General features: G+C 43.9%; 1 protein-coding gene across 3 annotated transcripts; it reads left to right on the top strand.

The window, feature by feature from the left end:
* Positions 1 to 4,157: 4,157 nt before the first annotated feature.
* On the top strand, positions 4,158 to 14,579 carry ERRFI1 (ERBB receptor feedback inhibitor 1). Of its 3 annotated transcripts, none has more exons than XM_054647746.2 (4): positions 4,158 to 4,301; positions 10,624 to 10,820; positions 10,938 to 11,014; positions 12,061 to 14,579. In XM_054647746.2, exons 2-4 carry the CDS (start codon positions 10,699 to 10,701, stop codon positions 13,254 to 13,256), a joined length of 1,395 nt encoding a protein of 464 aa, XP_054503721.2. In that variant the 5' UTR covers positions 4,158 to 4,301; positions 10,624 to 10,698; the 3' UTR covers positions 13,257 to 14,579. The 3 variants fall into 3 exon arrangements, with proteins under 3 accessions (XP_054503721.2, XP_077046496.1, XP_054503720.2); XM_077190381.1 differs by lacking the exon at positions 4,158 to 4,301 and adding an exon at positions 4,310 to 4,474; XM_054647745.2 differs by lacking the exon at positions 4,158 to 4,301 and adding an exon at positions 4,619 to 4,848.
* Positions 14,580 to 15,861: the final 1,282 nt, after the last annotated feature.

Below are 15,861 nucleotides of genomic sequence, written 5' to 3' on the forward strand. Positions count from 1 at the left end.
GATATTCCTCCACTCATGTACCAGCACATCAGTTTACAGGCACTGCACCAGTCTCTGACTTCTCTGTTGTCAGTTCAGTGAGGCTGCAGCAATTCTCATGTGTCCCAGATGTATTGTTTTTTCCCCTGGAATAAACATGAAAAGCAACATTAAGTTGCTTTCCCTCAGTTCGGGGTGGTACATGTTCGAAACTTAGGTAACTGAGAATTTTCTTATCTCCATCGTTTGTTTACATTTTCATGTCAGAGAGTACCACCAGAGTCCTTAACCTCAGCGTTCATATGTAGATCCACTCAGCCAGATTAGCACAGAACAGAACAGGAGATAAGTACCTGAATAAGATAAAATGCAATAAGGACTGCATAGTTTAACTCCCACTGTGCACATCCTGGTTCTGCTTGAGGCAAAGGGTGTGATATTTAAGAAAGAGGCAAGAGCCACATGATAACTCATTTCTTTTGGAAGTCAGCATCCAAACCAAGGCCATTGTCTTGAATTTTAATCTGTTGAATAATGACAGAATTCAGGACTTCTCATGATGGAAAGATGGATTCATAAAGCACCTTCTGCACTGCATTTTGCTAGGTTTGCTTATCCCTAAAGTGTTCAGAAAGGCGACTTGTGACATAACTTGTGACACACGATCCTGGCTCTGCAGAAGCACCTCTGGAGGTGCAACAGAAATGCATCCACAGCACCCTCCCTCACAGAACTAGTCATGCAAAAACGAACACCACAGCATCCAACTTGCACTCTGTTTACCTCTCTTCAGGAAAGCTTTTCCTCTCTGATGACTGACCACAATTACCTTTTCTAGTCATTAACAAGGCCAAAAAGAAAAGTGTCTAAGCTACTCATTCCCTTTCAGGCAAGCAGACAGGAGGCATGCTTACCAGAGAGCATGGAAAAAAAAACCCCAAGCTTCCTGCTCAAGAGCATCTACCACAAATAAGTATGATTAAGCAATAATACAGCAGCAGCTACTGTAAAACAAGGTTGTTGTTTATAGAAGGAGGCTTTAAAAAAATCACAACAATCTAAAGAGCTTTATCTAACAGGAGCTTTATCTGTATTAAAATACATATCTATTATTTTCCACTAAGTCTTTCAGTATTGAGTTTTTTGCAATTTTCTGGCTTCCTAAAAAGATTTTGCCTTTTGCTTCTTCAGCTGCTGCTTTACATGTATGCCTTTCTCCTCTCAAAACAAACAGAAGGAGCAACTGAAAATCTTAAGTGTTGAAAACAGGAAATATGAAGGGGACTGCAAAGCAAGCTAGAAACAGGACAACTGATCAAAGGACATTGAGAACCTCTGGGATTCTCTCTGCAAAGAGAATCCTCAAATGAAAGGCAGTATCATGAATGAAAGACCATGCTATTCTTTTTTTGTCCCCACAGAATTCAGACATTTCATTTATTAATTACAGAAAAGTCTGCTATCCATCTCCAAATCTGCTACAGGAGAGGTTTAAGGCCTCTCATAATACTGAGCTGTTGTTTTTAGCAGACTTGTTATTAGTATTGATGACCCATGGTGTTGAAGACTACTTAGGAGTTCCTCTTCAGGGCACTTAGCAAATTACAAAATGTGGTTTACACATGCCTACAGAACTATGAGGTGGTTGCAAAGAAGGGAGAGAAATGGGAATGTAACTGTTGCTGCAGAATTCAATTTCCTCTGTCCTCAAGTCAGCACAGAAACTACTGCAAGTGACACCACTACTAAATGTTTTTATTCAGTAGAACAATCAGAGATTTAAGGCATGGAGTTTTAGTGAGCAAAGGCCATGGGTAAACTTATTTAACAGTAAGAGACAAAAATTCCATACAATTACATGCACATGAACTAGCTCCAAAATTATCTAACAAAATCAAACAAGGCCTGCTGATAGAAGTACAGGGGCCACAGGGTAACACCTGTAGGGAATACCAGAAAGACTTTTCCCTCCATCAAAGATTCTCAGCTACCAAGAAGCAAAGAAGTCAAACATATCTATTATTCCTCATGCTCCACTACAGAGGCACTACAAGAGTCTGTCCTACTGAAGTCATGTCAACATTCTGTGAAAAACATTTCAAGTTTGTCCTTTGTATCCATTCATTACAACATTTAGGGCTGCTTGCATATCAGTCACCATGTACATCAACACATCAGAATTTAAAAAATAAAAAGAGAAAAAAAAAGGAAAATAAAAAGAAATTACTTTCTCCTCATGCAACCAGGACAATTTAAACTTGAGATAACTCATGTTGCAGGGCCAGCTTATCCACAGGAGTAATCAGTCACGGTCCTCAAGTCCAGAACAATAGAAGTACAGCAAATACTTGGAAGCAGTCTCTGAGCACGTACAGTTCAGCACAAGCCACTGCCACCAGAACACAAACATCCTGCAGTCTCTGTTAAGTGTAGCCCAATTCATCAAAATCACAAACCCACACTCCCTCCCCTCCTTCCTTTCCATGGCTTCTCCTTCCCCCTATATTCTTTTCACTTTCTCTCACCTGCATAACATGTCCAGTCAAATTTAGAGGGCCTCTTCATCCTTTTCCACACTGGAAATCTCTCCTAGGTTATAACCCTGCCCTTTTTTCTCATATCACCTGTATTTTTACAGCAGTACAACAGTTCCTATGATAAAAATATATAAGTAGGAGATCTTTTTGTCCCTGAGAACAAGGGTGGATGGGGAGATTTTCACCAGAGGCCAAAAGAAACCCCAAAGAGAAAAGAGGAGAAGTCAACTGCAGACATGCATCACATCAGACAGTGAAACCAAGAATTCTTCTTTCTTAAAGTATCAGTAACTATTCCAGTCCAAAGAGTATAGACAGAAGACACATTTTGTTGATCCTACTGTCAGCACCTCTCCGTGCTAGGAGTTTCAAGAGTCCCACACTGGTCTTTCTTTCTCCAACAAAGAAATTATTGCAGTATAGAGCAAAACTGATCAAAAGCCTGATTCTTATTGTTTACGCTGTAATGAACAGCATCACTTGTAAATGCTCTCAAGTCCTTAAACAGCAGCTTTCACTACGAATCCTCCTTTTCTGACCACTGCAGCTTATTTACCACCACAAATCTATGCCAAATCTGCAAGAGCCCACTCATATTTTTCAAGATGCCAAATAAATCATTACACATGAAGATAGATTTATTTCAACACAAATATGCCTATTTCAAGAAAACTGACATTCACAAGACCAATTCCTACAACAGTGAGAAGGTTTGGCCTTTTCTCTCCTTCCGGTAATGCTAAAGGACAGGGATTCCCCATGACGGCAAAATACTCGGTCACCAACACGCGTGGGCAAGGCTTGGCCGCACCTCGGGCCCGTTTACGAGAGAAAATCATGAGGCACCGACGGGGGAAACACGGGGGGAGAGGAGAGAGAAGCACCGGGGAGGGGGAGAGAGAGAGAGAAGCACCGGGGGGAAAAGCACGGGGGAAAAGCACTGGGAGCCGCGGCCGCCGCCTGCCCCCGGCCCAGGCCCCGCGCCCCAGCCCCGCTCGCTCGGAGCCGGGCCGGGAGCGAGCGCTCCCTGCTGCCGGCGGGGACGGCTCCGAGCCCGGGGGAGGCGGAGGGAGATTCCGCGCACAGACGGGCAGTGCGGGGCCCTGACAGCGCCGGGACAGGACCCCGACAGGCCGGGGGGGACAGAACGAGTGACCGCCGCCACAGGAAACGGGAACGCGGGCACGGGAGAAGCGGGGAGCAGCTGCCCTGAGGGACCAGCGCCCGGCCAGGGAAAGGCAAACAGAGGGCCAGGGCAGGGCATCGAGCGCTGGGGAACCGAGCGGCACCGCCTCAGCATCCCGGGGCGGGCGCTGCCTGCCCGCCACTGTGAGCGGCCGAGCGCGAGCTCCTCGTTCTTCCCCCCGCCTGGCAAACGCCGCTCTCACTGAGCCCGGAGGCGGCCGGTCCCGCAGGCCGGGGCGGAAAGGGCTGCCAAGGCGGAGGCGGCACCGCCCAGAGGGCGCCCCGGGGGCCGTTCCCGCCGGCGGGCACGGAGCAGCAGCGGCGGCAGCAGCGGCACCGCCTGCGCCCAGGCCCCGCCGGGAAGCGCCGCGGCCCCCGCGCCCGGCGGAACCAGAAGCCGCCACACCGCCCTCACGGGCGCGCGCGCCCCCGCCCCCTTCAGGCCTCCCGTGACGAACGCGCCGCGCGGGGCGGGGCCACCCGCGGCTCCGCCCCCCTGCATAAGAGCGGCGGCCGGCGCGCGCCGCGGCAGTGACCGGCGCTGGGGCGGCGCATGCGTGTGGCGCCGGCGGCCGCGCGGAGCTGCGCGACACTGTCGGGGTGAGTGAGTGACGGCCCCGCGGCGCCTCCCGCGCCCCCGCGGCCATGGCGGCCCCCGCGCCCGCCCGCCCGCCCGCCGCACCCGGGCTGCGCGCCCGTTGCTGGGCCCGGACTGTCCCTGCCGCGCCGGGCCGCGCCGCTGGGGAGGGAAGCGGGGGCCGGCGGATCCGGCGGTACATGCGAGTGGGTCGGGCCGCGGCGGCGGGGTTGGCCGAGCCCGGGGCTCGGAGCGGCGGTGCGGCCCCGCCGGCGGGCGGGAGCGAGGGCCGGCGGCGCGGCGGGAGGAGCCGGGAGCGCGCTCTGTGCTAAGGGGGCGGGGGGAGCAGGGCCGGAGCCGCTGCGGCTCCGCTCCCCCGGGGCTGGCGGGGGATCCCGGGGCGACACCCGCCCCGCTGGCTGCGGCCGCGGTCCCTCCGAGGGGGACGGGACCCGCCCGGGCTCAGCGCAGCCCGCAGCCACATTCTTGAAAATCAACGTGGCGTGCCACGCGTTTTCTGCCTGACCCGAAACAGTATCAGGGCTCTCTCCCTCCTTCCGAGCTGCTCCTGTGAGTAAACAAGAGACCGCACTGTGGGCTCAGGCTCTGCGCTTCGCACTCTAATTTAGGCTGGCTTAATTTAGAATAAACATTTCTTTGTGACTTAATACCTCATTACGCACTTATGCTCGATTTTCTAAAATAGCCAGTCTGTGGTGGTTAAATCTGGAGACATCGCTGTATCCTTCAGCATTGACAGCAGAGCGAGCTGGGGACTCCAGGGAGATTTCAGTGCTCTGCTGTCACTGACCAAGGGCCCTGTGCTTATTATTCTGAATAAGCAAAAAATGTATTGTGCTTGATCCAAAGATAACAGTGCCTCTTTACATATTAGCTGGATGGGAAAGGCTCTGGGGGCAAGGTGTCTTTGGTCATTTTGGGAATATCTGAATCTTTGTTGTACTGGAATGGAAGGTGAATGATGCCTCTGCATCACAAATGCATTTGTGAATTGCACTTATAATCTGTTAAACTGCTCAATTTACTTTGTGCACAAGCTTAGCTGTCTTTCCTTAGTAATCTATCAATATGGCATAATTTTCTGAATTCTTTTTAAATGAAAACCTACCTGTTGAGTTGGTGGGCATATGTTCTTGGTGAAGCCCTATGTCTGCCATGCTCTGCAGTACAGGACTTACTTCAGAGAAAAACAGTTCCAGTTCTCTGTAGTAGAAAAGAGAATTAAAACTTATCACAGTGTGTCTAACACTATGGTTATGAGTCTGAGTCAGCTAGAAAGGAATTTTTATTTCCTGAATGTAAGCTGTCTATATTCACATTAAAATTTTCAGGAGGGTGAAGTACCATACCTTAAGCATGCATCTGAAATCTTGACAAGCAGAGGCAAGGCAATTGCCTTGCTATTTAATTATTAGTTTTCTACTGGCAATTTAAAGGTTACTCCCATTTGCTGTGTAGGACTGTGAAATGGTAGCCCAAATTTTAACTGAATTTAAACTCCTTGATGAACTTTGGTTCTTTGAATATATTCCAATAGCTGACTGTTACAATCTAAATACAGAGTTTGTCTGCTGTTGAGTTGATTTGACTGTTGTATACCCATAGGATCAGTTTTATTTGCAAGCACCCATGATTTGACTGTTTAGTGATCATAGTCTTTAATTCTTTACCACAGAGTGGTCCATGTCTGCTTGGGAGAATGTGTAGAAAAATATCCCAAAGTTAAGAATGTAATTCATTTATACAATAACTGTAAAGAATATAATTCCTATAAATGGAAATACTTTCTGAGGCCTGTATCTGAGCATGCTTTGGCCTGTGACTCAGGAATACTGAACTGCACTGGGGAGGTTTGGTGTGTAGTAAAGATCCAATTATTTATTAAGTGAAAAGATTTAAACTAACTTTCTCATGAGACTGTTTCTGGCAAGTGTTGGTTACTCAGCATTCACCTAGCTGCAAAGACAGAAGAACTTGAGGGATAAGAACTAGAGAAACAGAATTTTGAATATTTTTTATAAGTATTTGGAGTTCCAGAAAGTATATTAACAGGTTTTTAAAGTCCAATACTTGGAAGTCTGAAATACTTAAATATGAAAAGGGTGGCTCTGTCTCAGGTACTTACGTTAAATAGAAAGTCAGAGGAGAAAAAGGAAATTACATCACATTGTCAAATAAGGAACAGCTAGCTGGAGTAGATGACTTGTAGTGCAAAAATGTGCCCCTCCTCCTGTGAATTGCTTCTGAGATTTGTTAAAGATAATGTGGTGGCAAGGTGAGCAAAAATAGGTTGTGGATTTAAGGTAGACATGTTTCTTCCCCTCCCAGAAGGGGTAAGGAAGTCTTTATTTTTCCCTTCCCCTCTTTCCCATTTCTTACAAGAATTATTATAAGCTCCTTGTCCAGAGTGCTGCCTTTATGAAAGCTGTTCAGAGTTTGTACAGGCATTCAGAAATCTGCACAGCAAGTTGCTGTATTCCATACCCATTACATGAAACATTCTAGAGCATGCTTGGTCTACTTTGTATACCAGAAAGGTTTTCTTTGTTGTGAACTTAACTTGCCTCAAATACTTGGTTGCACTGGGGCTGGGAGAACAGGGAACAGAGGAATAAGATTCTGTGTGTGATCAGTGATAGGCAATAGGTTGGGCTAAATACATATGCAAATGCTTCTTAGTTTCTAAACAGAGGGTTACTGTGGTTATAACACAAGTATTTATTAATATGTATCTGTATGAAAACTGTATATTTGGGGTATTTGCTGTAATTCAGTTCTCACTATGGACATATGCTAGTATTTATGGATACATTTGACTGGTTTTGGCTTACACACAGCCATCCTGTCGAAGTCTGAAGGTATATTTGGCTTTGTAAAAAAAAAATTTAGAAATCAATCTTCTCCCCAATACTTGCTGTTATTGATATTTGTTAATAGCAGCAGAGCTGGGTGAGTACCAGCACCTCCTTTGCCCTGTTACCATGCCTTACAGGGAAGGGGGTCAGCAGCTTCCCAATGCACCAGCAAATCTTCCAATTGCCTTGGACTGTAAATGCCCTGTAGAAATTGCCAGCCATACTTTTAGTTTGTACTCAATTCCTCTTGAATAACACAAACTGTGCCATCTTCAAAAGTGCTTCAATCTTCCTAAATGCCATAAACTGCATAAGTAGGTCAGACAAGCAGAGAACTGAAAGCCCATTCTGTGCAAATGAGCAGCACACAAATGGGAGATCAGGAATGCTTCATTACTGTGCAGTGTCCATTTTCTTCAGCAAATAGAGTTTGATGTTATTGATGGCTAAGTTTAGATCCTTAAACTTTTAAGGAGGCAGAATTGGGACAGCAGTTAACAGTGAAAACTGTTGATGTTTACATCTTCATGGCTGAATTTTGTTGTTTTTTTTAATACCAATTCCTAGAATATATACTACTCAGCTTTAGTAAGAGCATGCTGTCTAAAATACAAACTTTTTATTCAATTGCTGTTCTCATGTCTCCCTCTTAAGATACTGTTTCAAACAAGCTTATGCATGTTTTAAAATACAAGCACCATTTCTCTAGACTCCACTGAAAAAGTCCCTAGGTGGTTTAGTGAAAGCACTACCTCTCTTGATATCCTAGCTTAAGGCACAGAGGACAGTTTCATAACTCTCTGAAATGTCAAGGCAAATCTCCTGGGAATTCCCAAAGAGCTCACTGATGAATGAAGCAAGCTTTATGGCTATATAAATCGTGCTTTATTTTTCAAAAATAAAGACTGAAACAAGTGAAAATTACCTTTTCCTAGAGTATGTAAATATTTAGTCTGTTTCAGATGTTGAGCTTAGCATTCCAGAGAGATTTCAGAGAGGTGATTGTGCAACTATCAGTCTTGAGAGCTGAGATTTAGACAGCATTCAGAAAGCTGACACAGTAATTACTAGTAGTGGTTTAGGCGTGGGATTAGGTGGAGGTTGGGCTTAACAAGCCCTGCAAGGGCTGTGTGTTATCACAGCCAGCAGTTACCTGTGCTCTCAAACTCCAGCAGTTGTGCCCCCCCTCATATTTTATATCCTAATCAATGTCTCATGGTCCTGTCAGATCTTGTACACACACTGAGGTGGAGTACAATCATTTGCTGACTAATCAGTGCTCTACACCAGCGTTTTTTTAACTTGTGACTTGCATTTGACTTCAGAAATATTGAAATGGATAGCAGGCATTAGTCTTAAGCTCTCTTAATTAATTTTCTTTCTTTTGTAGATTTGTTGCTAATAAGATAGGATCCGTGAGGCACAAAAAAAAAATCACTGTTCAATACAGTGTGAGCTGAGAAGATGGATGTTTTATTTGGAAATCATGTTGATATGGAGTAATTTTAGAATTGGTGCTATATGTGTACTGTATGCTTAAGTCATTAATAAATGCTGAAGTCATTTTGACAAATGAGTATCTCCTGTGTTTGCTCCCATGGAGAGAGTGGTTCTGCTTGCACTTACAGGACTGTGTTATTGCTTCTCAGGGCTCTGTGTTTTTATTTAATTTTGCTATGAAATACCTGCAGTTCCTGTTAGTGGGAAGGGTCCAGCTGAAGTGTGTTATGCAAAGATTTCCAGGGTGAAGGAGGTTGTCTGGAGAGGTGGATGGTCTTTACCAGAGCCAGGAGGGCTGAGTGAAGCAGGACTGTGCTGCAGTACATAGAACACTGCTTCACTTCTATTAACATCTCCTGGCTAGAGTTATTCTGAAATGCCTGCCTGAAATATATTGGGTGTCTGGCAGTGAGTAAAACAACCCCACTTCACTGACTGTTGGTGCAGACAGTCAGAACTGAGAAAACCATCACACTCCTGAAGAGAATGGGATTGGGTCTCACACCATAAACATACAGAAGCTGCTGTTTCCTCAAGATGATCAATACTGCACCAATTCCAAATGGAAAGAGTGCAGCAGAGTTTTCTTTCTCAAACAATTGTTTAGAAATTGCAAATGGTGATGCTGGATTGCAAACTAATCCTTGGGCACCTGCTTTACTGTCTTTAGTCCTGCTTAGGAGTTTGCCCATCCCTCACACTGCAGACAAGTACAATGGATATTTCCTGCTAAAGGAAAAGGAAGATTACACATCTGCATAGAATGCCTGGGTTTGGGCAGACTGACCATGAGCATAAGCTACCACCTGTGTCTGTACTGCATTTTCTTGCAGTATCACTCTGTGAAGGGATTTTCTTGCCTTGTTTGCTGAGCCCTGATACAGCCAGCCCTCAGCTGTTGGTTGACTTTTCTTTAGATGGAATTCTTTTGGTGGAGGGATATGGACAAATTCACATTAATATTTTATGTTCATAGTATTGATTCTCAAGAGAGATACAAATTAAACTGTTTTGTGTGGGGTTTGGTTTGTTAGGTTTTTTGTAGGTTTTTTTTAACAGCCCATAGTGCACTTGCTGAATGTAGGATGTTTGTGTAGATGAAGCAGAGACCCAGAGAACATCTTTTTTACAGTCTTGGACTTAATTTCTCCTGCCTTCAGAATGCTGACTAATTTTACATTTCCCCTTCCCCTCCCTGATGAATTTCCTAAACAAAGTCCTGTGAGTCAATTTGTTCTGCAGACTGATTACTTACTCAATATAAAGCAATTGCCAACATATTTTTTCTGCCATAAATGGACCTGATAAAGCATTCTTCACACATTCTGAATAGATTTGAATGCAGGACAGCAGTGTCAGCTGAGATAATTTCAAATCACTAGATTTCCAATTTGTTTGAAATAGCTAGAAAACTTGAGGCTGTTTTAAAGTATCTTAAAGTTAATTAAAAATAGTTACTGTTTTATGTAAAAGAAGTTTTAGAATTCTAATTCAATTAGTCAATAATTGTCTGTTAGAGCAAAGGTTGTGGAAGATAATACTTAACAGCAGTTACATGTTGGTTACACTGGAAGCTAAAATCTTTAGCAAAGATACAACTGAAGGTAGCTACTGGAAGGTTAGATTGTTCTAGAAAACTTTTTTAAAAACTTTTTTTTGCATGAGTAACTAGTAGTTTATGTTCAAGAACTGAAGTTGTGGGATACACAGCTGCCATATATCAGTACTTTAACACATTTTTTCCTTTTTTTCTATGTAGTGTAGTTCTTTAAGAGAACTTACCTGTTTTGTACTTTAATTTTGCATTCAGACTCAAAACAAGAAGCTTGGTCAAGTTTTCCAGTTGGCAAATATTAGGATTGGAGGCCTTTCTACAGAGCTATTTAATTGCTTGAATACTGAAATTTCAGATGAGACATGGAACAACATCAGGTTTGCATTTCTGACATTTGTGTTCTCCCTCTTGAAGGGAATGAAAACTGCAGGAAACCTGCCAAGTCCTGAATATCAAGGGTTGTGAGACATCCTCAGAGAACACTGCACGATGTCAACTGCAGGAGTTGCTGCTCAGGAGATGAGAGTCCCCTTAAAAACCGGATTTCTTCACACCAGTCAAGGCATGGGCAGCCTGAAAACCTGCTGGGGTACCCACAGTGGATTTGAAAAGTGAGTGAGGCTAAAATTTTTCTTCAAGTCTATGAAATTAGTGTGATGAATACTTGTGCCAGTACGGACCTATGGTTTATTTACATGAAGGCTTTTTTTTTTTCTTTCTTTTTTTAGTACTTTCTTCAGTGTGGACCCTATAGCAGTGACATACAATTTAAACCCATCAACCGAGCAACATTTGCCATCCCTCGGTAAGTCCCGCTGAGACACGGCCCTAGGAGGTGTCGGGGATTTCCCTCTGCAAACCCTGCGGGCCCCGCTCTGGGCTGGGCCTGCTCCCTGCTGGCAGCTCCGGGAACCGGCAGCACTTGTCAGTAACACCATGGAGTTAAACCATCGTTTCCATGCCTTGTGCTTGTTTCTTTTCTCATCACACTCTATGATTTCAGCATCTTGTGAGCCTAGCAGAGGCTGCTTTAGATAATAATGACTGGCTAATGCAAAGCAGAACTCTTGGATCGTTCTTGTGGTCTTTTCTGGCTTTAACTTTTTTGAATCTTCTGTTGTATTTGCTTGTCTTTCTAATACATGCATATGCACCCATATGTGTGACACATGTTCATGTGGATAACTACCTGTACAATTATCCTTAGAGCAACCACTCCACATGGTTGTGTGATTGCACTTCCACATAAATCCACATGTGTCTGGGTATGTGAGAAACATCTCTAGAGACAACACTTGAAGCATCCAAGTGTTTTCCAGTCCCCTCCCATTCACCTTGTACATAGGAGGCCTCTGAGTTGCCATTACACTTTTGATGGAAAAAAATATTTGGTAAAAAAAGTACTTGTTGTAGTCTTATGCTGGGATCTTTGTAGCTCTCTTGCTTATACTTGGGGTCTCTTGAACTACCTCTTAACTGGAGCACTGGTCTAAAACAATAAGATAATCTGCTACTATCTTAAGTAATGCATAAATCCATGACCAGACATGATCTGCAATACCTGCATTTCACTACTGATGCATAAATCCACAGCCAGACATGATCTGCAATACCTGCATTTCACTACTGATGCATAAATCCACAGCCAGACATGATCTGTAATACCTGCATTTCACTACTGATGCATAAATCCACAGCCAGACGTGATCTGCAATACCTGCATTTCCCACTTGAAGACATTGAGAAGACATTATTTACTGTTGCATTAGAAGGAATTAAATGTGCAGTGACAGGGTCATGTGCTGGAGTATTACTTAGAAAAGTGTCTCTAAGAATTTCTCACTTTTTTAGGGCACTCTTCCAACCAGGCTTCCATGAATGACCACATTGCTGGAAGTTGCATCCAAGTCCCATCTCAGAAATCCAGCCCACCTCCTGTAAGTCCCAAAAATGAACAGCCAATTTCAAGGTACGACGACCACCTCGTTCCTGGCTTTAGTAAACTGTCATTGACCATGGGCTGTGTTTCTGAAGAAACACCTCCTCACATGCCAATAAAGAATGGACCAATTCCATTTCTGTCTGCATCTTCTAATGACCGCAGCTGCAGGCCACTACCCCCTCTGCCTATATCTGAAGACTTTGCTCCAGATGAGGTTGACAAAGAGGTAGAATTCCTGACTAGCTCAGACACTGACTTTTTGTTAGAAGATTATGAACTTCCTCCTTTCAAATCCAGTGCTCCAAGCCGTCGGAGCTTTAGGGGCTGTGGACAAATCAATTATGCATATTTTGATGCTCCAGCAGGACCAAAACCAGAAGATGCCAACCCTACACAGAGCCTAAATGTGTACATATCCAGTATTTATCCTCCCCCCCAGCAGCTGCATCGACGCCTGCGAAGGTCCCACTCTGGGCCAGCTGGATCTCTCAATAAACCCATAGTAAGACTAACTGGACACTTCAACAGGTCATCTCCAACTTCTGATGAAGATAAACCAGAGATTCCACCAAGGGTTCCCATACCCCCACGGGCTCTCAAGCCAGACTACAGGAGGTGGTCAGCAGAGGTTGCTTCCAGTGCATACAGTGATGAAGACAGGCCCCCCAAAGTGCCCCCTCGAGAGCCTTTGTCACGCAGCAATTCCCGCACCCCCAGCCCCAAAAGCCTCCCATCATACCTCAATGGGGTCATGCCCCCCACCCAGAGCTTTGCACCTGATCCTAAATATGTCAGCAGCAAAGCTCTACAAAGACAAAACAGTGAAGGATCTTCCAACAGGGTCCCTTGCATTCTTCCAATTATTGAAAACGGTAAGAAGGCCAGTTCAACGCACTACTATCTGCTACCAGAGAGACCTCCCTATTTGGACAAGTATGAGAAATTCTTCAGAGAAGCAGAGGAGAGGAGCTCTAACACTGAGGTTCAGTCCTGGTCTGGTAACTGCACAGCCACCTCAGCCCCAATAAAACTGGACTCAAAGCCCAGAATGGACATAGGTGGTCCCCTGAAAAGAAAACACCTGTCCTACGTGGTGTCCCCATAGTGCCTGGGAGCACAGGCTCAGCTCAGTTGCTTGGGATGGAGCTGAACTTTATCATGTTACAAAGTTCTTACAGATAATGAAGTAGGAGCAGTTTGTACTCTGAGAACTGAAAAGTGGATGGTAAAGTCCTCTTATGCTGCATATATTCAATATGTTTCTTAAGACTTTTCTTGTCCTGGTACGTAAGCTGAAAATCTACAGAGAGACATGGAGGGATAGTAATCACAGTTGGCCAGTTGTATGCTACCTAGATGAACATGTTTGGTAGTCAAAATTATTAAAAAAAAAAAATTAAAAATTGATCTTTGCTTAAGAGTCACTTATAAAGCAGACAACAGACCAAGTAATGCAGTACAGTTTTTGTAATAGCTATTTTCCAAAATTTCTTTTACACAGTAATTTTACTGAGAACAGACTGTCCTCTTTTACTGGGATATGTCTGATAAGAAGGTAAATGCAAGATATGATACCCACTTCAAGACTTGGCAGGCATATTGGAAGTGCATTCTGAAAGATTAATCTATTTTACAAATTAATTTGATGCTAATAGATTTTTCAAGTGAGTTAGATTTTGTGAATTCAGTTGCTAGACACACTTGGCTCAATTTTGCAGTTTTTCCTAGAAGAGACTTGGACCAGCTATTGCTAAGCCTCTGCTGCTGCTCTTTTCCTGCTGGATCCTAGAAATGTGTGAATGTGTCCTGAGCAGCCACAGGGCTGCTATTAGGTAGGCAGTAACAACTATGTGCTCACCTAGAGTCTGAAATTATGACTGTATTAAATACAGAAACACAGAAACACAAGCTGGCCTTGTGTTCTGGTTTCTGTTCAGTATTTTAGGGGAGGAGGAAGAGGGTATGAGGAAAAAACATGATTCCATTTATGAACAGTGTCAGTCCCATCTCTTGCTGCTTCAGATGCTGCTTTTGCTGTTTTTCCTCACTGTGCCTCAGCCATTCACTGAAGTTCACTGAGGTGCCACCTTGGCAGTTCCTTGTGCTCAGTTTGGTTACATTTATCCTCTCACAGATAAGCACAAGAGAAAGGGTGCTCATTAACAGGAGTGCAGAAGATGAATGTGTTCCTCCTAACAGAAGTAAACAAGGTGTTTACAGTTTAAACTGCTGAATGAGATGTTTGAGCTATTTTAAGCTTACTTTTTATTTGTTTTAGTACAAACTAAATGAAGGTGAAATACATGCTATAGAAATGCACTGATATTTCTGCATTGTGTACAGTATTGAATAAAAAATAATTCACTTTGTATTTTGAATATTGTCATGTCTTGAGTTTAATAAAGTTATAAAATACTTATTTATGATACATGTTGGTTTTTTGTTTTATTGAATAGTGCATACAACTGCATTTACTAGAAAGTTCAAAGTTAGTAATGCTAAATGTGCAACAAATGTTGAATTCAGCTTGCATTTAATTAAAGATTTCTGCAAAGTGTTCAATAACTCACATTGCACATCATTAATTTTAATTCCACCCCACTAACTGGTAGCATGGTCTCTATAGTTTTGTGCTGACAATAAAACATCCTGTAAGATTAAGTTATCTGGCTTAACATTATTAATGATTTTGGTTTTTTTTCTAGAGTCACCTATAGCACATTAGCCACCATTGTACAGAAAGGAAAGGTCAGTAGTGTTCCTGTCCTCAATTCCTTACCTGCTAAAAACCAGCATGATTAAGAGGGGAAAGAAACTGTGAATACTTATCACAAAGCAAGTGTATTTCAGCACAGTATGCCAGCCATGGGTGAGGTTACTGAAGAGAGAAAGCATCACACAACTTTGATCCTCTGGCTGAGTGTGCAGGCAGACACTTGCCTTGGTCTGGCAGTGGGGATGTCTCTGTCAGTGGGTTTATTTCAGAATAAAACAGGGTACCAGCCTTGGAATTGTACTGGATGTGACAAATGTCAGTTTTTCAGTAATGCCCAATCCCTTGGCTCTTATACCTTGGAGGGTTGCTGAGATTTATTTAGGAAGGGGCTTGAAGTGCCACAGCACTAAGGGCCCATGCAGGTGATAGGCTTCAAAACATAAACAAGTTACCTAATCCTGTGCAAGGCTTTGCACTCACATTCAGCCTACTGAAAGCTCTGCTTTCCCTCCACCCCCCGGGTTTTCCCAAGATGAAAAGGTAAAATCTGTACTTCAAACTGCTTATGTTTAAGGGGAAGGCTGTAACTCTAGACCCCAAAACAATGTAAACTCTCAGTTCCACCATCAGTGCTGCAGCAAACAGACACTGCCAGGCTGCAGCTCTCCCTCCCAGACTGTTAGAGCTGGCACAGACTCAGTACCTGTCATTCCAGTAGAACTCCCTCTAAACCCAAGTAACTGCCCTACAAATCTCTCCTGGCTTTTGCCTCTGGGTCCCACTCCATTCCTGATACTCCACATTTTTACCTTAAACATATCTGGTATACAACAGGGTATTTGTTACAGTACCTCCTGCCCTGCATTCCAGCATGTATTTTCACTTCTGTTAGCAGCAGAGGTGCCCTAAAACACAGCTAATGTAGCAACAGAAGCTTTTTTACTTGAGCTACTTCTGTGTACAAGCTATTATCATATTTATAGTGCTGAAAAAC

Source organism: Agelaius phoeniceus, chromosome 24 (genome assembly GCF_051311805.1).
Source record: "Agelaius phoeniceus isolate bAgePho1 chromosome 24, bAgePho1.hap1, whole genome shotgun sequence".
Classification (NCBI taxonomy): Eukaryota; Metazoa; Chordata; class Aves; order Passeriformes; family Icteridae; genus Agelaius; species Agelaius phoeniceus.

Bases quoted from the DNA above. Each gene is read 5' to 3' on its own strand.
- ERRFI1 (XM_054647746.2), top strand. From the start codon at position 10,699: ATGTCAACTGCAGGAGTTGCTGCTCAGGAGATGAGAGTCCCCTTAAAA. The intron at 10,821-10,937 runs GTGAGTGAGGCT...TTCTTTTTTTAG, and splicing joins ACCCACAGTGGATTTGAAAA to TACTTTCTTCAGTGTGGACC. The intron at 11,015-12,060 runs GTAAGTCCCGCT...TCACTTTTTTAG, and splicing joins GCAACATTTGCCATCCCTCG to GGCACTCTTCCAACCAGGCT.